Source organism: Alligator mississippiensis, chromosome 3 (assembly GCF_030867095.1).
Source record: "Alligator mississippiensis isolate rAllMis1 chromosome 3, rAllMis1, whole genome shotgun sequence".
Lineage (NCBI taxonomy): Eukaryota > Metazoa > Chordata > Crocodylia > Alligatoridae > Alligator > Alligator mississippiensis.
Window position 1 is genome coordinate 198,129,524 of NC_081826.1, and position 22,294 is coordinate 198,151,817.

Genomic DNA, 22,294 nt, shown 5'->3' on the forward strand with positions numbered 1-22,294 from the left:
TCTTGATATATCAGTCTTGGTCATGCTGTAATAAAAGCTACACATTATTTTTTGTGTGCTGTGCACACAGATGAGGACTGAGTGGACAGAACATGTTTTCATGGTGGTGCTCACTAGTGTTTTCCATTACCCTTTGGGTTCATCTACACTTGTGTTACAGATTTGCCATGCAAACGTCTGCAGATTACTTATTTTTTATTCCAAAAAGAATGGGTATGTTTTTTAATGTGATTTAGTCTCAGATAAGAATTAATACTTTGAATTTATGTTGTGTTTTTCATTTTCCAGTAGATTTATAGGTGCTAATGAATTCTCACAATAATCCTGAGAAGACTTAATGGGTTTTTATATGCCTATTTTACATATAAACAAGGCAGAGTGCTTAAGTTATTTGTACAAGGCCACCATAGTAGATGGGCTTAAAAGCTAGGATTAGAACTCAGTACATGAACGTCGCATGCCTCCTGAGGCTGGCGGGGCACAGCAACCACTCGCAGGTGGTGGCGGCAGTGGTGGCAGCAGGGGTAACTGGAGAGCTTCTGCAGGCAGCTGCAACGGTGTTGGTGGTGGTGGGGAGGGGTGGTGAGCACCGACCAGCAATCAGCGACTGCCCGCAGATGCTGCTGGCAGTGTCGGCAGCAGGGGTGGGGGCAAGTGGCAACCTCCCGCAGGTGCAACCGATGCTGCCGGAGGTGGCTCATCTCAGGGGGTGCACTATTGATCTCAGGGGGTGCACGTGCACCTGCATGCACCCCCTACATGTCGCCAATGACTCAGTACCTCCTCATTTCCAGCTCAGTGCTCAGGTTGGTAGATTTTACAATGTTTTTAGGTTAAACCTGTTGTTTTCACTTATCATGATGGTGATATAATACAATACACTTATGATATTACTAATTATTTACATGCATTAAAGTATCCATCGCCACAGTATCTGATCACAATGAATATCTAGAGAATACACACATATATTTTCAGTATAAGTGAGGTGTCAATATATTTTTTTTTAATTTGCTACTATCCAACAACATTTGCAGAACAGCACATCAAGACTTGCAGTGAGAATCCAGACACTCACTTCTCTTGGATTATTATGGGGTGTCATCAGTTAATACCTGTGTGACATTCATAAGAGCTGGGTTTCTACTTATCATTTTTTCTGCAGCAGGACTACATTGTGGTTAACCAGGCGGGGCCCCCATTGTGTACAAACACAGAGTAAATGACAGTCCTTCACCCATGGAACTTAAAACTGAACGAGACTAAGTTGTTATAGCAGTGATTGCCAACCAGGTTGCTGCAGCATGCTGGGGTACTCTGAGATCCTTTCAAGAGTGGCCCAGGATGCCATGCAACATTGGTTATATAAACACAATTCACAGGATAAACCCAGACCTTTCAACAGATGCCAATTGGAACAGGTTACCTAGAAAGGGTGGTGGAATCTTCATCCTTGGGAGTTTTTAAGGCCCAGCTTGACAATGATCTGGTTTAGGATGGTCCTGCTTTGAGCAGGGGGTTGGACTAGATGACCTCCGGAGGTCCCTTCCAGCCCTAATTTTCTGTAATTCTATGATGCATGAAATAAGAATCCACAGTGTTAAAAACATTCTGAGTTATTTGCAACATTTTGAGTTATTTGCAACAGAACTGCTCTATTCTTTTTCCACAGTGAAAACTAAAGGTGTGCACAGAAGTGCTCCATGCACATTTTACAGTGCTATAATTTACAGCACTTTTTATAGCAACTATAAAGTCACAGTGCTTTTAAACATGACAGAAGTGCAGTGTTTGGGGGTTGAGGGGGAAGCTCTCTAAGCCTCCCTGAACTTTCCAGGGTAGGAGGCAGGGGTCATTCCGCATCTTTTTGGGGCTTCTACACTGGTCAGAAATTTGACCTGCATTCAGAAGTTATTTTAAGTGCTGTAGGTTGCTGAAGTGCTGTAAAACACAGCATTTCAAATTTAATACTTCATTTAACAAGGGTTAATTTAAAGCGCTGTTCCAATTTTGAAGTGGTATAAAGCCATTCATGTCTGTTAAGTCAAAGCAATAAAGCCCTTTCATTGGTGAAGGTGTTCTTTTCTACCAGATACATATTTTATGCTCTTGGTTAGGTGTCTCTGCTGGAGTTCAAGCTTCTAGTCACATCTGTCACAACCCGAGTTACCCTAATGCCTGTCCAGGTAAAGAGCATCTGTGTGCTCCCAGCCAATGCACTTGCAGGCCAGGGCAGCCCCTCTCCATGCGTGTATTTCAGTATAAGTGAAATAACTGATGTGTCAGGATTTATTTATTTGATACTATGTAACATCATTTGCAGAACAGCACATCAAGAATTGCAATGACAATCCATTCCATCGAGGAAGAGGACGCACCAACTGCAGATGCTTCTTCAGCCTGACAAAGGGTTTTTAAACTCAAAGCTTGTTAAGAATTTTTTTCCAACTATTCAAGTTTGTCTAATAAAAGGTATCAGATTCACCCAAACAACCTTGCCTGCCAATGATAATCCAAGCACTCACTTTTTTTGGATTATTATGGGGTGTCATCAGTTAATACCTGTGTGACATCCATAAGAGCTAGGTTTTTAATTATCATTTTTTCTTCTGCAGGAGTGCATTGTGGTTAACCAGGCTGGGACCCTATTGTGTATTAACACAAAGTAAATGACAGTCCTTCATCCAAGGAATGTAAAACAGAGGGGGTCTTGAGTCTAATCAGGGGGTTAGCAAAGTTGAGAAGCACCGTTACGGTATTCCTGATGCAAACTGGAAGTGAAGGAGGAGGTGTTCTTTTCTACTGGACATGTACTTCATGCTCTCTGCTGGTGTTCAAGCTGCTAGTCACATCTGTCACAACCCGAGTTACCCTAATGCCTGTCCAGGTGAAGAATGTCTGTGTGCTCCCAGCCATTGTGCTTGCAGGCCAGGGCAGGCCCGTCCATGCGTGTATTTCAGTAAAAGTGCAATAACTGATGTGTCAGGATTTCTTTAAAAAAAACCATTTGCTACTATGTAACAGCGTTTGCCAACAGCACATCAAGAATTGCAATGAGAATCCAGACACTTGCTTCTCATGGATTACTTTGGGGTGTCATCGGTTAATACCTGTGTGACATCATAAGAGCTGGGTTTTTTAATTATCATTTTTTCTTCTGCGGGAGTGCATTGTGGTTAAACAGGCTGGGCTAGGGTGGCCATCATAGAGGACTGTCCAGTTGTCCTCTGTCCTCTATTGATACAAAACCCGACACCTTTATGTCCTCTATTTTTCTCTTGATGTCTCTATTTTCTTCTTCAAGAGAAAAATAGTGGACAAAGGCATCGGGTTTCGTATTAATAGAGGACAGAGTAGCAGAAAACCGGAATGTCCTCTGTGATGGCCACCCTAGGCTGGGCCCGCATGGTGTACAAACAGAGTAAATGACCATGAGTGACTGGTGCCTCCTGAATATGGGGGGGGGGGCACCCACAGAAGCCGCCAATGACAGTGGCCCTGTTGGGGAGGGGGGGGTACCAGCCCTACCAACAGCATCAGTGTTGGCCGTCAGGGCAGGTACCAGCCCTGCACCCCCTACCAGTCACCTATGTAAATGACCCAAGGAACGGAAAACGGAGGGGTGCCTTGAGTCTACCCAGGGGGCTAGCAAGATTGAGAGGCACCCTGACAGTATTCCAGATGCAAACTAGAAGTAAAGGAGGTGTTCTTTTCTACCTGACATATATTTCATGCTCTCTGCCGGTGTTCAAGCTGCTGGTTATATCTGTCCCAAACCGAATTACCCTAACGCCTGTCCAGGTGAAGAACGTCTGTGCGCTCCAGCCCATGCGCTCGCAGCCCCTCTGCCTGCGGCAGCCCTTTCCTTTGCCATCACATTTAAAACAAAAAAACTCGATTGAAAAAAAAAATAGCGAACTCCTCGGCCGGGCTGTTTGTTTGAGGCTCCCGAGTGAGGGATCGGGAGGCGCTAGGACCAGGCTGCTGGTGTGGGACTGGAGGCAGCCGAGGAGAGGTGGGGGGGTGCAGAGCCACTTCTGCAGGGAAGGCGCTGCTGCCATTTCCACTCACTCACACTCCGCACTCACTACTCAGGGAGGGAGGGAGGGAGGCTCCAGAGTCTGACTGAACTGAGGAGCTCAGCTGCCAACACTCACACATTGCCTCCTGCTGCTGCTGCTCCTGGACTCTGGGCAAGAAGGGAGGGGAGAGAGAAGGAGCAGAAGAAGAGGAAGAAACTGAACAGGAGAGAGAGATAACTAAAAGGGGGAGATCTGAGGAGGCAAGAAAGAAAAGCAGAGGCTCCCTCCCTCCCCTTCACACACGAGACTTTCCTTGTAGCTGGGTCGGGGGGGGGGGGGGGGGGGGCTGAAGTCCAAGAAACTGGGAGAGAATCTTTGCAAGGAAGTTGCGGAGCCCCTGAGGGGCAGCGAGGGAGGAGGGGAGCTTATCAATGAGCCCTCGCTGATGCTCTGGCCCCGCCGAGGGGTCCATGCGCTTTTCTAAGCTCTTCCTCGCCTCCTCCTCGGGGTGACTGCGGGAGGCCGGTGCTGCCCGGAGCCGCGGACGAAGCCCGGAGAAGTTTCGCGGGCGCTGCGTGCGGAGAAGATGGGCTGGAAGAGTCGCTGCTACCGCGGGGGAGGCGGCGGAGGAGGGGACCTGCTCTGCCTGCTCGTGCTGGGGCTCCTGCTGCCCGCCTGCAGGACTCGCGTGTATACCAACCACTGGGCTGTGAGGATAACTGGGGGGCTCCAGGAGGCCAGCAGGATAGCTAGCAAATACGGATACGTCAATATAGGACAGGTAAAAAAAAAAACCCCAAAAACCCTCCTCCCAACTACGTCCGCTTCTTCTAGGGCAGAGGCAGGACCCGCCTGGCCTGGATCCGCTGGGACACCCAAGCGAAGCTCCCCCCCCCTTTTTGTGTGCACGTGCGGGGCTGGTGGAGGCCAGGTAGAGCACCTCTGCTTGGGGGGTGGGGGGATTGAAGCAGAGCAGTGAAAGGAAAGAAGTTTGCCCGGCAGGTTTGGGGAGGGGAGTGTTGTTCCCGCGGCGGAGCGGCTGGCAAGTCTCGTGGGGGGAGCCTGTCCGGCGTAAAGCGAGCGGCGGCGGATACCTTTGAAACTTCCTGCGGGGGCGGGGGGAGCTCCTCGGGGCGCCCCAGGGTTGGGGGCATTGTGACGTCACAGAGGGGGCGAGGGCGCGGAGCAAAGGTCGATTGTTCTAGGAGCGACCCCGGCGCTGCTGTTTGCTCGCGATCAGGGCATGTGGGCGCCTGGGGAAAGCCAGGGCACAGCGACCAAGCCAGGTGAATCTCGGGCTCCCCGCGGGAAACCCGCCTCTTTCCTTCTCCTGCCCCCCCCCCCCCTTCCAAATGGAGTTGAGGGGAACAGTTTTGTCCCGGTCCAGAGAGTTGCTGTAGCCCCCCACCCCCCCGGTGCCCCCATGGCTGTGGTTTATGAATCGGTGGGGGTGGAGTGGGCTTAGGGGAGGGGGGAGGAGTATGTGCTCTGTCCGCGCTAATCAGAGCATCTACCCCTCCCACAGCTTTCCCCACCTCCAAACTTCTCGGAGCATTTGTGCACTTCCCCACGGTGAACTTTGAGCTCAGTGGCTTGACAATCAGATTCTCCGGGTGCCGCCAAACCCGGCCTTTGCCGGTGCCGGGATAGAAACATTTCCAGCCCCAATTTAGGGCCAGGTTAGCAGCAAGGGAGAGGTGACCGGGGTCACCTTTTGATGGCCCCAGGGTCCTGCCTGGCTGCTTTGGTGCCAATGCGGTTTGCAGCTTGCAGATGGGAGCATGCAGGAAACACTAAGCTGGGGAAGGAGGAAAAACTGAGGCTTAACAGAGGAAATGTGCCTTGGCTGCAGAAAGGGCATTCAGGGGCTGATGGGCAGCCTGTGTTGAGATTCCCCTAGCAGAACCCACATGTGCTCAGATTTTAAAAGTCAGGCCACCTCCAGGACAATAACCTAAATGGTACAGTTTTGCAACCTACAATCAGATTACTTGTCCGAAAAGGTTAGAATAAAGATATAAAGGGGGGGGTGGGCACATCTTTAATTCAAGCAGATTGAACAGACTCTTCCTTGATCTATGTCTAATCAGCTAGGAAACACCTGGACCTTTGGTGGATTCACAGATGTTTAGTTAGAAAACACCTGGCTAGATTGCAAGACAGTCAGTGGGAAAATACTGTGATCCAGATGGGCAACTGAGGAAGCATTTGGTTCTCCCTGGTTCCAGTCATGCTTAGAACATACCCTGGTGCTGTGCTTAGGCACCATTACTGTAGTGAGAAAATATTGTCACAAGGTCCCTTTTTCTGCCATATGCCCAGCTGTGTTATATCACACATTTCCTGGCATTTAGCCTGATAAAGTGTGAGACTTATGTGTAAAGCCCTGCAACCTAAATGCCAAAGAAAACCCGATACTCTTAGTGTGCTTTTTTGTGAATGCAAAATGGGCAGCACTTTTTAATCATATGCATTAAAATGTTTAGTATACATAGCGTTTATGTATACATCGGATGCAAGAAATTAAAAAAAAAATACAGCTGTATTTACCCACAGCTCCTTTATGGCCATCAGATCAAAGGAAAGTAACACTCATCCAGTTGTTGTTTGTCATAAAGTTAGTTCACACATACTGTATCATGGGATTGAAAGTTTCAAACAAACCTCTCAACTGTACCTCATGGAGAGGGATGTTATTGTATGTCTTCATCTGATGTTAGTACACAATTATTTGTATACATAATTTACATCAGAAAAGCTGGAACATGATATTGGCATTATATGAAATGCAAGATGCAAGTAAATCTTTAATAAGGTAGAGTTCCTTTTTGAACTAATGATCACATATTTGAAGGTAAAGGTATTCCTTTAAGGGCCAAAACTGCAGGAGCAATGTTATATGTGCAGATTTTACCCAGGCTTTAGAAGATTTGGCTCCATTGCCATTTATATGAAATGAATGAATCTGAAAGTAAAGTTTCCTGCACTATTGGGTTTCTTCTATGACCCTTATATTGCATCTTTTTTTCTGCTGTTATTGTTAAGGCCTCAGTAGTTTGAAATGTACCGGGCCGTTCAGCTGCTGAAGTAGGTAGCTCAATTACATGTGAGGAAGGATTATCTTTATTTAGGTCCATTTGCCTTTCTAGCTAGAAAAATTCAGGGCCTGCACACCCCAAACTCCCTTTGGATTAAACAAGGAATGCAATGATCATTTATTATCTTCTTATATGTCAGGAAGGTGCCATGTTCACACTTTAATAATACATAAATTGCTGATCAAGCATACAGATAGGGAGAGGAGAAAATACAGAGCATATAAATAACAAACAACTGGAAAATATTTTAACAGAGCTAAAGATCAGAGGAGTGTATAAATGAAGAGGAAGGATATCAAACATTATTTCTGAGTGCACATATGAAAGGAGTAAACATTAAGTATTATGCAGGTATGCAGGTGGGGAGACTGTAAATGAAGTGGAGGACTATGAGGCCATGACATTTGGTGTGTGCATGTGTGAGAGCATTAATGAGGACATGAACATTGCTTCCCAGTTCCTTTCTGCTTTCTACTAACCTTTATACAGGAAAAGCAGACAGTACACATATATTGAAGACATCCAGGGAGATTACTGTATATATTTTGTATAAGAGTAATTGGCTCTACAAAACAGAGAGCACAGAGCATTCTGTGAGCTGCTGTACAGTAATATATTCTGAAGCATTTTATGCATTTGATTTATCAGACTTTTCTTTCATGGGTATATGCTGAGGTTCCTTTTGAGGACTGGCACTTTCCAGTTTCTGATCACTCCTAGCAAAGTCTTCTACAAATGGCATTTCTGTGTCAGAATGTTCATTAATGTGTCCCTGGGAATTTGCAAGGAGTCCATTCTTTTTTTCTCTACACACAGGACCATATTCATGAGGTTAACCAAGTCACTATATCTACAGATACTTGACTCTTTAATTCTACATTCCGGTGAAACACACAGAACCACAGGGGGCCAGAGTGCTTATAATAAAAATGAATATCAGTATTATAGTACTTAGGAAAATGTAACAAAATATTTCTGATTTTTAGATGTGAAGCAAGGCATGATGTAAGTTATCATACAGGTAACATAGGAAGATGTTACAAGGCATAGATAAAAACCCAATGAAAAAAAAAGAAAACTTGTGATGCCCAGGAAACAGGATTTGTCTGTAACAAGCAAGAGAAGAGATAGCCCATGATACGGATTTGAAGAATCAGGGTGTTAATTGAACACAAAACAATGAAAGAAAATCTGGGGCATGGAAATAGTTTCTACTATTTACTTTGAAAGTCAATGGGAAGTAGAAGAAAGAACTCTTACATTTTTGTAATAGAGGGAAAAGACAGAACAGGATAAGAAGAGTTTAAAAGGGCTGGAAAAGGGTTACATTTCCTAGCCAATGACAGTATTAAGACATTGAAAGAGACAACCAGTTAGCTGTGTCTTTTGCCAATAACAGGACTTACTGAGTTTGTATTCTGCACATTATGGCAGCCAAGACCTGATAGTTAAGAGTTCGGTTTTCCAGACAACATCTCTGCTAGGTGAGCTAAAAGGTGGTGATTAAGGCTGATTGTGTCAGTAGGAGCTGTTTATTTTGGCTTGAAGTTGCTCACTGCAAATCTTTAAAAAAAGCAGAACCCTAAATAATCTGAAATACACAAGAAACCAGTGTAGTATATAGGTTAATGTTACTTTATGACACAGGCAAAAAGAGATAATACTGCACTTTTGGTTAATTGGAGATTTAAGAATTAAACTAGGAAAAATGTATAAGAGGCTAATTTTTGGCTCCTTTCAACTTAGCAGTCTTGAAATTGATTTAATTCAGACCAGGTTTTGCCCCAAAATATTATATTAATTATATTGAATAATAATATTCAGAACTGATGTCTAATATGGACAGTGTTGCAATCCCTAGACTGCAAACTAGGGAGATCCTGACAATATTGATAAGTTTATATGAGTGGAGAGGGAGTGTTTTGTTTGAAGATGCTGTTACCATCAGCTGGTCTATCCATTTTGACTGAGCGGAGATGAAGGAAGGAATGATGCAATGTGCAATAAGATGATGATGAGATTTAGCCAGGCAGAAAAATAATTTAGGGATAAAAGAATTTTAAAAGGCATAAGATATGGGTTTCATTTGCAGGGAAGTGTTAAAGAGTTTAGAAAAGAGATGACAAGTGGTGTAAGGATAATGGGTTGGAAACTGGAAACTGAACTACAAACAACATACTAGGAAGAGCTGGAAAACATGCTTTACACTTTTGTGGTTTGATGGCTTCCTGGTCATGCATGTAATTTAGCCCTTGGAAGTTTTTTATGTTGGTTTTTGTTATTGCTGGATATTTTGGGGAGGAAGGGGGAGGGGTCCTAATTAATAGCTGAAAAAATGCTTCTTGGAATATCAGTTTGTCTTTACTGTCTAGGTGGTGTCATAGCCAGATTCAGAACTGTAAACAAATGATCAAGTACCTCCTAACCACATGACTGTACTATCTTGTCAGAGGTAAATAGAGTTGAAGGTGCATGAATGAGGTCTAGAAGCAACATGCTTTGCCATGCTGGTGAAGTCCGGACAACTTATTACTTGTAGCTCCTGGTCAGGGAGAGGTTGTAAAGGCTTGTATTAGGCTGTAGCTCATGAATCTCGGTTGTGGACTCCATCTCTTGTCTTAGTCTCTGGCTAGTAGGTGTCAGAATACCTAAGCAAAGATTTTTCTATCACTTCTCCCTACTTCCGGTCTGGCAGCCGACCCTTCTCAGTCTGGGGGGTTGGTTTAGAGGCCCCTCATAATGTGGGGCCTCTAAACTGAAGCTTACTTAGTTTATGCCTAAATCCGGCACTGCTCACATGAGCTGTTTTGTTTGCAGAGCCAGGAAGATGATATTGTATCAATTCGCATTCAGTCCTTGCTGGGAAGACTCTCTTCTCAAATATAATGGTTAGACATTTTTGTTGTTACAATGAAAGCAGAAATTCTGTGGGAATTGATGATGTAGGTCACTGTACTGATGGACACGAGTGGGCAGGCTGATTTTTCAAGCTGTGATTATGCTTATCCACAAATGTTTGTTCAATACCTTTTCTGATGTGTAATGAGGAACCTTCTGTTGATAGTGCTGTAGATTTGGATCACATTCATTTGCACTGTAAAACCTGATGTAGCCTACATTTAATCAATGGAAATGTTTCCACTAACTTTAATTGGAATTGAATCAAGGCCACTGTGCATAAGTATTGACAGTGGGCCCAATATAAATGAATAACAACTCCATTAAAGCCAGTGCAGAAGCTGTAGTGGAAAACTAGCATAAACAAGAGAAGTCCCAACAATGTATTTGTTAGAGTGGGCTTTTACATGGGAGAAATACTTGAAATGATAACTTAATTTCTTGAGTGTTGATTTTTTTTTTAGTATTTCAGGGTGATAAATGTGGGAGTGAGGAAATGGATTCTGGCCTACTCTGAATTGGCAGTCATGTGCTCCCTTTGTTGTAGGGTAATTCCTATTTGGCATAAAACTCGCTCCATGCCATTGCCTTCCAGTTGTTCTATGGTGTGGGTGTGTGCCAAGACAAACAGCACTGCAGTGGTGCTTTTCTGGAGTAATGGCCCCTGGGAGGCCTATTACAAGTTGCTATAATGTAAAACAGCCTGAAGATTACTTGAAATTATACACTAGGTGAACTAATCCTCAAAGGCCCCAGGGTGACACACTTTGCTCTTGCCTTCCATTCTCCTCTTGTACAGGGCTGAGGATCTATTGCTAAATTTTGGAAAAGATTCATCAAAAGTTGCCTGTCTGGATGGAAGCTGTTGAAGGGTTTATTAAAAGCATATAGCATATCTTGCGTTTTATCTAATTGACAACAAGATTATAAAAGTACTACTATAGTAAAGGTTTCTTACTATTTGTGAAAGGAGAAGGAAGTGTTCTTTCAATAGTCATGAAAATTATAGTATACTGATGTGTCATCTTACTTCCCAGAGTTGTAATTACAGTTTCCTGCCTTGTCTAATTTCACAACAGTCTCTATAGATTAATAATTTGCTTTTGGGACCACAATCCATATGGCACCTAGCTCCTTACATGTGCTCACAGTGAAGTTTTGTGCTCTTCTGGTCTATACTCTTCTGTCATCTGAGTAAGGACACTCAGTTTTACAAAATAGTGCATTAAGTTCTTAGATGAGGAGCTACCAATGGACACTGCCAGTTGCATGATGTTATTTGTTATGTTGGTCTTAACAGTGGGTGACAAGTGTTATGTAGGGTTGTGGTGGCGGCTGGGCAGAAGTTGCTGCTGGGCACGGGGGAAAAGTGGCCATCTCCCTGTAGTCGCTGCTGGGCTCTTCTTGCTGCGGCCGCCAAGTGCCCATGCTTGGGATGCCCTGTGACTCCTCTCCGCCACTGTCACTATTGACACCAGTGCCACCTCTGGGACATCCAGCGGTGGAGCAGTGGCAGTGGAGAGGAGCCACAGGGCAGTCTTGGCATGGGCTCTGGGTGGCTGCAGCAAAAAGGGCCCGGCAGCGGTGAGGGGGAGACAGCTGATTTTCCCTGATGCCCATCAACTTCTGCCTGGCCACCACTGCAGCTCATCATGGGCTGGCTGGTCCGAAGCAGGTGCCAGGCAGGCCAGGGGGTGGGGGGGCAGGCTATATGCTCAGCTGCTGCTGGGTGCTAGTAGCGGTGGCGAGGAAGAGCCACAGGGCATGTGAAATCCAGGCTGCTGCGGGGGGCGGAGGAAGTGCTGACCAGCCTGTGACAGCTCCCCAAAATTGTCTATGTGGCTTGTGGGTTCAAATCATTGCCCACCCTTGGATTAGAAAGAATGGGTAAAATGGTTGGTAGCAACTTTTCAGTCCTGTTCCCTGTGAGTTACCAGACAAATAGGACTTGCTGTACTTACTAATATGTCACATGGACAGAGGCAAAAAAGCAGGATGATAGACCTTAGGGTTAAGTACAGACACTAGTCCACAAGCCCAAGGCTGAATTAATTCAATCTTCACTGGTTTGTCTAAGCTGCATATCATAGAGGTCATATCTTTTATTTGACCAGCTAGATTTTTGCAAAAAAAAAAATCTTTATTTGTAAGCTTTTAGGCACAATCACCCTTTTTCAGGCATAGGAGAAAAGATTGTCAAAGTTCTCCTGGGTAGAAATTAAAGTTCATATAGGTTGAACCAATAATCAAGTGAACATTCACTTCTGATTCTGGAAATGTAGCCTGCAAACACTTATACTGGGTAATTTCTGTTCCTATCCTAGATGCTCTGGAGCTGTCCTGTTTAACTGAGTTTAGAGGAGTATGTCCTGTGGAGCCTTACTTTATGCTTTGGAGAAACACTTTCAATCATCCAGGACCTGTAGGTCACAAATTAGGAATGTGAGCACTTGTAAGGAGTTAGGTGCCATATGAATTGTGGTCCCAAAAGCAAATTATTAATCTATAGAAACTGTTGTGAAATTAGACAAGTCAGGAATCTGGTTTTACAACATTTTGGAGTTAAACTACAAATTGTATGATGATGCCTATAAAAAGCCCTTACTGAACTACACTTCTAAGAATAACAATTAACTGCAATCTTAACTTTCAAGTAGTGAAAGACATGCAGGAACCACTCTACTAAAGCTGAAACCTGTGAGGAAATGGGCCTGATTACAGTGAAGGTGGAAGACAATCTTGCTAAGGGAGCTCAGAGTGAATTGAGAAAATGGATATTGTATCCAGAGATGTGATACCTTTGACATAAAATAAAACAATGAACAACAATGATGACATAGTTCATGGACTTTGGGACCTGCTAGGCAAGTGAATGCCAGATTAAGCTAATAAAGTACTAGGTCAAAACACATATAGGTATCAAAGGAACACTAGACAGGTAGGGATGTCCTGGTCTAGTTACCTTTTTTGCAGGAAAGCACATTATTTAATCTTTTAAAAAAATGTATCTAGCTCCTTTTTTAATTAGAAAGTAGGTCATGTTAGCTGTAGATTCATATCTGTCCTGTAGGCCTCATTAAAGTACACTGGCACTCATGGTATCCTCTGGCAACTATAGAAAAAAAATGGTTGAGCAGAAAGATTTTTAGTCCTGGTTGCCAAAGGTGGCTTCTGACTTGTGGAGCTGAAGAGAGAAAACAACAACTCTGGCTACATCCTGAATCCTATGAGTGACATTAGCAATATGAAAAGCTCTTTGGAATTGCAGTCAGTAGAGAATATCAGTCGAGATGGCATGAATTCTTGCCGGAACAGTTTGTTGTAGAAGTTGTTGTAGAGGCCATGCTGGTATGTAGCTGAGATGAAAAAGCACTTGCTAACCACTGCCACACATAGATCACATTGCTAAAGAGTGAAAGAAAGAAAAAATTTAGATTTGATACAATGAAAATGAGATTGACACTTTGCCTTTTCCTCACCTAGGATATCTGCTAACCCAATTGTGCATTCAAATGCAGAGAAAGCTCAAATCCTTCTAGAAATGCCTAAAACCAAAAAAAAAAAAAAAAAAAAAAATGTGCAACACCGTTTCAGAAGAGCATTAACTTGCAAAATTTCTGCCCCACCAGTGTGATATCTGCAAGTGTATTTCTGATGAATTACAGAAAAGGGTCCTGTCTGGAAATGGTATTTGCAACATGACAGATCAGTTGAATTAGCAAAAGAAGCTGTCACCAGATACCAAGTACTGTACTTAAGGACATAATGATGTGAATGAAGATGTTTCAATTCACTGCAATGCAAATGAGACAGAACTAGGTGCAACTTGCTACAGGAAAAACAGCTTTTCTATCAAGCTTGCTTACACTTAAACATCAAGAGTATGCAGATGGTATGAAGGAATGTTTTCATGTTGTATTTTCATGGAGAGTTTCATTCAGTGACTGCATAGTAAAAATGTGGACAGTGTTCTGATTTAGACCATGTGCATTCAGAAAACCTTTTCTATTACTCTTACTGTCTTCAGTGATCCAGATGGTAACACATTTGAAGAAATATAATCTGAAGTTATATTATAAAAAACGGAGCAAAATATGAGACAGATTTCTTGTCTAGAGTAGCACTTGCTCAGATACATGCCAGTTTGTAACACCCAATCATAAGACATTTTCAGGATAAACAAAGGTAGTGTTTACTAAAGGACTTTAACAAGGCTGATTTCTTTTGTGACTGAATCAGCATTTAGCCCAGAGAGAACAGCATGCCCAGCAAGATTAACTACCGCAGGCACTGAAAGCAACAGGTCTGCGTGGGTGGCCAAATGTAGAAGAGATTTCTGACAACAGTGAAGGGTAGCTTACAAAGCAGAATCATGGATGTATTGAAGTTGGTTTACCCATATTATGAGACCTGAGGCATTAGGAAGAATTTCTGTTAGCCACTTAGGCACAGAACCTTGGATGTACTAGAGTTGCTTTACCCACGTTATAAGACCTGAGACGATAGGAAGAATTCCTGCAAGCCACCTAGGTAGACAAGGTTATTTGGGTAAACAGGGCATCTTCTATTAGATCAACTGAATAGCTTGAAAAATTGTTCTTTGCAAGTTTTCAGGCACAAACACCCTTCTTCAGGCATAGGGAGAGCCTGCTGGTTTTCTCTCTAGGATCTGAATAGAAGCGTAAGCCAGTCTGCAAAATGTAGGTCTGTGAAATTGCAAGTGCATGGCAGGGAAGACTAGAGGGGCTAGGAGTTAATAGGTGGGAGGCAACAGAACCATCACCATTCCTGGATCTTATGCCTGCACCTCCAGAATGGAATATATCTCATCCAGTGCACTAAATGCCAGGATGGAAACTACATGGGAGGAACCAAACAGCAACTGCATACCAGAATGAACGTACACCAAAAATCTATAAAAGACAAAAAATACTCAATTACCTGTGGGTGCACATTTCTTACAAGATAACCGCTCTCTCTCCAATCTCTCAGTTCTAATCCTCAAAGGGAATTTACAAAACACCTTTTGTAGATGAGCCTATGAGCTGCATAAATCTACTGAATATAAAAAATCATGGACTAAATATAGATATTGGGTTTATGGCACTATATAACCTGCCTGCCATCTGATAGCTCCAGGTGACTTTTCTATATTTTCTCAGCTGTATTTTATCACCTATCAACATTCCCCTGTTCTGTTGTTCACCCTGCCCCCTTGCCTCCCCCCCCCACCTGTCTCGCGTCTGTTAACCCCTATCCCCTCTGATCTTTCCTGCCATGCATTTATTTGCATTTTCTCAGACCTACATTTTACAGACTGGCTTATGCTTCTATTCGGACCCTAGAGAGAAGACCAGCAGACTTTCCTTATGGCTGAAGAAGGCTTGCAAAAACATTTTTTCAACTGTTCAATTAGTCTAATAAAAGGGATCGTATTTACTCAAATATTCTTGTCTGCCTATGTCCTTAGACAAACACAGCTCTAACCAACACCTGCTAGCCATCTAGGAAGAAGAACTCATGGTAGAGGTCATATTAGACCAGCTAGATTTTTGCAAAAAAAAATCTTTATTTGCAAACTTTTGGGCACAATCACCCTCCTTCAGGCATAGGAGAAAAGATTGTAAAAGTTCTCCTGGGTAGAAATGAAAGTTCATATTTCATAGGAGAGTTGAAGGTGTGGTCAAATTTTCAGTTTGGAACAGTTTGTTTTATATGTAGACTAGGTTCAGAGAAAAGTTGGAATAATCTGTTTACCGCAAAGTTGTTTGGTGGTAAACAGGATGTAGTCAGATTATAACATATGGTAGTACCCTGAGCCTGAGTGGGGATTTCTCCAATGTACTGTAGTCTTCATATTTGTCAGGATTAACCGTTTGACATTAGTAAAATGGGAAGCTAAGAAGCATATATAGTTACTAAACAAGCTGATCTGTAGTTGTGCTGATAAACGCTGAGACATAAGAATACTATTAACCAAAATTTACCCTCTGCTACTGTATCAGAACATAATACCTAAATAGTGTTGGATTTCCATTTGTAAATACTGGCAACTGCTCTGATCCTACCAACATCTACATGTAAATGAATTTATGCTCATGAAGAGAACTACTCATGAACCCAAAGTTACTTAGGTATATATGCATCTGCATGCTTAGACCTTTTAATCATTCGATTATAGGAAGCATAGGCATATCATGCTGTGATAGGTTCAGACTACTCATAAGCTTTTTTATTTATTTTTCCACTAATGCTATGTTCAGCTACATACTTTATTGGGATGAATGTGTATCAAAACAAGAATTCCATTAATACCTACACTGTTTACCTTCTCTCCTTCTCAAAATGAGAAGCATATGAATTCTACATCAATTATGATACATATTATAAATAATATGTAAAACTTGATTTATCATCAGCAGGATTATATAGTCTATACTTTAGTAGATAAAAATGCTTTTGTTGTCATGGGGTTCTTGTTTAATTTTTCGTTAAGTAAAAGCAACCTTGGAATTTACACTTAAAAAAATAAAAAGATTTTTTTTTTTTGCCAAATAAATATTTGTAAATAGTCCCAGTCAAATCTGTTAAAAAATTAGATGCATTGCTGGAAATTAGTTAAACCTATTGTTACATTTGCACATTCATTCTCATTTAAATTGTAATAAAAAAGACTGCTGCCTTTGTGCAGCAATGGTTGTTCTTAAGATCTTGTCTTAAAAATCTGATGATGGTCTGCAATTTTAACTGTTTAGTTTAATCAGGAGTAGCAGGTAGCTTCCTAAAAAAAGCAGATAAAATTATTAATTTTACTGGGGTATACTTCCATTGTGTATTGACATAACAACCTGCGGTACTTCAAAAAAAAATCACTGTAAAAAACACAAGGTATATGTGCCTCCCCTAGCAATTGTAGTCCAAACCCTTAGCAGTAAATGGGCCTAATCCAATTAAGGCACAAGCCCCCCCAGTGACCAGTCAGCGACTGGTGGGGGGGCCTGCCGCGGCTGATCTCACTGACTGGGGGGGTCCCCTTGTAGCCAATCGCTGCAGCCCCCTCTGGAAGTGGCTTCTGGAAGTGGCTGTGGCCATTTCTGGGCGTGCAACGATGCTCCGCTCCACAGCCAGTGCTTGCAGGGGGAGCACCAGTGCTCCCGCCTGCCCCCCCCCAACCCATTGCCTAAGTGGCAAGCGCAGCCAGTCAGGGGGTGCACTGGCGCTCTCAGGTGATGCACATGCACCCCTGTGCACTCCCTATGCATTGCCACTGATCTGAGCCCTCATGCAAGGAGGGTTCAGTGTGTCATGCAATCGGGCACTTTTAAAGTGCTCTGCAGCTGTCCAATCATGTGACAAACTGTCACTTCTGTCAGCACCCTTAAAGACTCCCACTGATCATTTAAAGTTGGATTGGTCCCAATACCCTGTCTAGCACTACTGAAATCAGTGGGAGTATGGGATACTACTTTCCTGAATAAGGGAGGTTGTATTTTTTTTCTCCTTTTCTGATTAAATAGATGGTACATTTTTACCTGAATATGCTTAGTCCTCTGATTTGACATAGTTCGTATATAGTCTTGAACTGGTAGGAGGTTTCTAGTATTTCCTTTCTCATTAGTTTTTGATGCATTAGGATTTGCTTATTTTTCTTGAAGCTTGTTGAAGATCTTGCCAGATAAACGTGCTCTTTACTAAGAATTAATGAACTGTACTAGCTTTCTATAGGACCATCATCTGAAAATGATTCTCATTTGAGTATTTCTTTCATGAATATTTCTGTCAAAATCAGTGATACTGTTTGCATGAGTGAGGATTGCTTTTATAAATATGGGTTGCAGGTAGGTCACAACTTTTAGGCAGGAGTACTTTTGCATGGATCTAGTATTGGTCAAACAAGTTATGTGAGTAAAATAATTGTCAGAGAATAATTTATAGATCTGAGGAAGTTTGACCTTTATCCACAGTCAGTTAAACCTGTTGTACAAAGTGGTAGATTATTAGATTTTGATACAGTTCAAAGTCAAGGAGGCATGTTACAGTTTCACTGAAACAGTGCGATGGGTACTTGCTACCTCTACACAACATGCAAATGAATAATTTCATCCGTGGCAGTTCTCATGAGTCAAGGCTTTATTATTCTTCAGTAAAATATATTGGTGATGCAGGAGAAGATTACTTAATCGAGGTGAATATAGACGTCAGTAAAACGAAAACATTGTAATTACTATGACCAGTCAGAGCTGAGTTCAGATTTGTAAGGTAAAGTGTAGTGTGAAAAGGTTTATTGCTGGCAATATTGATTGTTCACTGGCAACAGCATGATTACTGTAGGTTGCTGTGTCACTCACTTTGAATATTATAAGCACTTTTGATATAAATGCAATTGTGAGTTTTATACTGCAGTGAAAATAAAAGAAACAGTAAAGTATGTAACATGGTGCTCTCTGCTATAAATCCTTACTCATGCAAGTAGTCCCACTGGGCTTGATTCTCTTTCATTTGCATCACCTACAAAAGGGAGGTTTGAATGCCTAGGACTACTAGTAATGGTTTTCAGCATAGGTAGGGCTCATGGTCATTATTAAACATTTCATGATACATCTTAAAATAAAATCCATGCCTGCTCGCTTTTGCACATATCTTTGCTCATCACAATTTATTAAAACATAAAACTTATTTGGTGGCAGGCTTTTGGACTGTTTTCATGACTGAAATGATTGAACAGGGGCAAAACCTTGTAACGCCACATTCACTTTCAATAGTTTAATAGTATATGGGTGAAATTGCAAATTTAAACAAAAGTAATGCTTAAGGTTTAGAGTAACCATGAAATATGGGGTATGGCAGTGCTGTACGATATATATGGCAAATGGCAGTGAAGACTATTTTAAATAAGGCAGTATGTGAGCTATATATTTTAAAATACTATCTAGTAGGATACGAAAAGGGCAAAAGGTTATAGAACAAAAATTATGATTGTTTGTACGTCTTGACATATAAAAGGTATTTGCTTTCTGCCTAATAATTTCTTTATTGAAAAAGAATTACCACTTCATTTCATAGTTCCTTAATAGATGCAAGTTATAATTTCAACTTGGAGTGGGTTATGATTGAAGTAACTGTCTTTAAGTCACTGCAAATATCAGAAAGGTTTATTTTGTAAAAGAAAGAAAATATTTACTGCTCTCCTTATGTTCTTATGGAAATAAAATGTTGTGAATAGTTAGGTTCAACAAGGAGGAGCACAAAGAATCAATTCACCACATTTTCTTGCATACCACACACTCCCAAATAAGACCTGTAGCTTGTTTTTGGAAGGCAGAATATGTGGAAAAATCTTTTTTTCCCAGTCATGGCTTAGAGAGCTGACTGCATGCAGCAGCTCACTTGCCCTCCACCAGCTCACTGGATGCTTCAGGCAAAAGCTACAGTATTAACCCTTTCAAGGTCACTAAGCAGAAAAAATCTTTTGCCAACTGAGCAGTAGCTATGACAGTTAAAAGTTAACTGCCCCTGCAGCTTCTTGGCCTGTAGAGAAGCAGTAGCCATTACAGCACAGTATCTCCATGCTTCTAATCTGGCAGGGAGAATCAACCTCTCCACTTAAGTCTTGCAGCTCGATTTTAGAGGGCTTTTGCGGAAAAAGAGGTCTAGATGTGACTAAATATGGTAATATTACATTGTTTCATTTTTATGATTTAGTAAGCTACAATAAGAAAAGATCTGTTGGGAAATAAGCATTTATTCCCTTTTAAAATGTATAATTTATTTTTTAATAACCATGGATCCTATCTAAATATACACACCTGACAACATTGTTTGACTTGGCGGGAACATGGCCTTAGGGTTAATTCTGTATGTAATCCCTTCATAAATTAAACTTACACTAGTGGAGGGCTTGTAGGATGGAGGGCATCAGTCTGCTTGGATTGTAAAAGTTCATTGTGTAAGCTGGACAAGTTACATGATAATGTACCATTAACTAGCTAAATTTACCTGATGTATCTGAAAATGAGTTGTCAATACTAAGTTGTATGTCTTTTTGTCAATACTAAGGCATCTGTTGAAGTACAGAGACTTATCTTCATATTCTTCTTCATATCCATGTATCTGTGTCCCTTGAGATGTGTCACTTGGACACATTAGTAATGCAGTCCAAACCTCTTTATCATTCCTTGAGTAGAAATGCAGGGGAATACGTGTTCTTTATAGACTTCAAAAGGAAGAATTCAAGTGTGGTGTGCAGACTAATTTAGAATATTTGAATATTTACAAATATTCTAAATATTCCCAATGAACTCTTCCGGCTTTGTACTCCTAGCTGTTTAAAAGCCCAAATGTTGAAGTTTTTACTGTTTATTTATTACTCCTTGACAATGTTGAGAGCCTCTTTTGAAGTTTTCACTTATTTTTAGTTGGACCTAACATCCATAGCCTGCACAGAGGAAAAGCAGCATCACAGTGCTGTTAAGGAGATACAGGCATTCTGCCCCAGGTGCTTCAAGTGACTTTGTCAGCTCTTATACTTCTTTCACTAAAAGTATGTCCTAGTGTAGAAAGAGGTTAGGCCACAGGCCCATCCAATCTTGTGCTACTTCCCCCTTTCTTTCTCTGGAATACTAAAAGGACTGCAGTTTTACTTAGCTCCTGGTTAGTCTGCAGTGGAAAAGTCTCCTTGTGCTGTTCTTGTCATTGAATTATCTATGTTAAGATCCAAACATAGCCCTTACCTTTCCTTTAGTTCTTATCCAGGCAACCTCAAGTTGACTTTATTGGAATGTCTGCCTAGATAAGTCTCTCAGGCCTAATGTAAATATTACATTCTTTAAAACGGCCTAAGAGAAATAGCAGTGCAATTAACTGTGGTCCATTCAAATCCATAAGTAGTTTTACTTAAAACAATGAGCAAACCTTTTCCTCCTCCCAAATCCCTTTAATAAGAAAGCATCTTCAGACTGAAATCCACAGGATTTAAATAAATATGTAATCCCTCCAAAGCTGCTACAATCCTCTTTGGAAGGATTGTTCATCCTGTTTAGTAGGGTGGTTTTAATGAATAATTCTTAGTTTGATTAAGCTTGTATTAAAGTGAAACTATTGATATATTTTTGATGTATAATTTTAGTTATATTTGTTTTATACATTCACAGTATTCCCTATGAACTCTAACCTAACTCTATCATTGACGCATTTTCCATTCTTGCAAAGCTGTTCACTTAAGTCTTAGCAGTACTGCTGGGAAATAAATCTCATTACTAAGTGTCAAAACATTTTCATTTGATGAAACAAAAGCATTACATGTTGCTAAATATCTCTAAGCTTTTCTCTTTTCATCACGTAATTTCAATTGTTGAATATGGTTACTATGGTAGCATTGAAATATCAGAGACTCACTAAGTTGAAGTTTGTTTGTTTCGATGACTAATTGTACATTCCTTTTGATTGATGAAGTTTTGTCCTCTGTCCCCTGAACTTTATCAAATAGTTAACTAATACTGTATTTAGTTTACTGTATAGCCCAATGGACTATCATCATATCTACGAATATAAAAATATGTTAGTTTTTTATTGTGATACATAGTTTGGAATATGGCCTATAAAAGGAAAAGATTGGAGAAACTTTGATGTAAAAATGTAGAAAAGTGACTTTGCAAGTCTCTGCCAAGTTGTGTCTGAGTTGTTGTTATCCATTTTGTCTTGCTAAGAAAGGCACATAAAAAGTTAAAAGACTGGAGTTTACTTTGGACTTTATGTCCAAGCCCCTAACATGGTCATGATTTTTAAAAGCAAAATGCAGAAGGATGTAAGCAACAGTAATAACATTCTTATCTGAAAGAACATAATGCAGAGCTATTTTAAGTTAATGGATCAGTTATTCATTTTGGACATCAACTGATTGAAAAACAAAACTGTACATTTCCAGTTTAATGCAAGTGCCCAGGCAAAATTTCACCTTGTAAACAGTTGAAATACAGTGGAGAATTGCCAAAGACTGCAAAGAAAGTCAGCAGTGGCATACATCAACACACTGGTACATGTGTTCATGCTTGCATGCACATGTATTCACACTTGTGTGTTAAGGAAAGAAGAGAGGGAATTTCAATGATAACGGCTTTGCTATGTTATGAGGGTAAGAATGATGAAGTATTAGCTGATTTATTCAAATAGAAATAGTGATGTTCTGATTGCAACAGGGTTAATCATACACAGGTAGTTCAGAAGGGAATCAAACCTTTTGAATTACCATTTAGATGATCCATATTGTCTTGAGTACCA

The 22,294-nt window shown here is 41.4% G+C and overlaps 1 protein-coding gene across 4 annotated transcripts in view; it reads left to right on the top strand.

Moving 5' to 3' along the window:
• The first annotated feature begins 4,073 nt into the window (after positions 1-4,073).
• Positions 4,074-22,294, top strand: part of PCSK5 (proprotein convertase subtilisin/kexin type 5) — a 374,668-nt gene continuing 356,447 nt past the window's right edge. For 2 of the 4 annotated variants that reach the window (XM_014608722.3, XM_019478075.2), the window contains exon 1: positions 4,082-4,803. In XM_014608722.3, the coding sequence (XP_014464208.1) occupies positions 4,609-4,803 (195 nt within the window). In that variant the 5' untranslated portion in view covers positions 4,082-4,608. Of the gene's footprint in view, positions 4,804-22,294 lie in introns of all 4 variants that reach the window. The other 2 variants (XM_006272449.4, XM_006272450.4) reach the window with 2 other exon arrangements.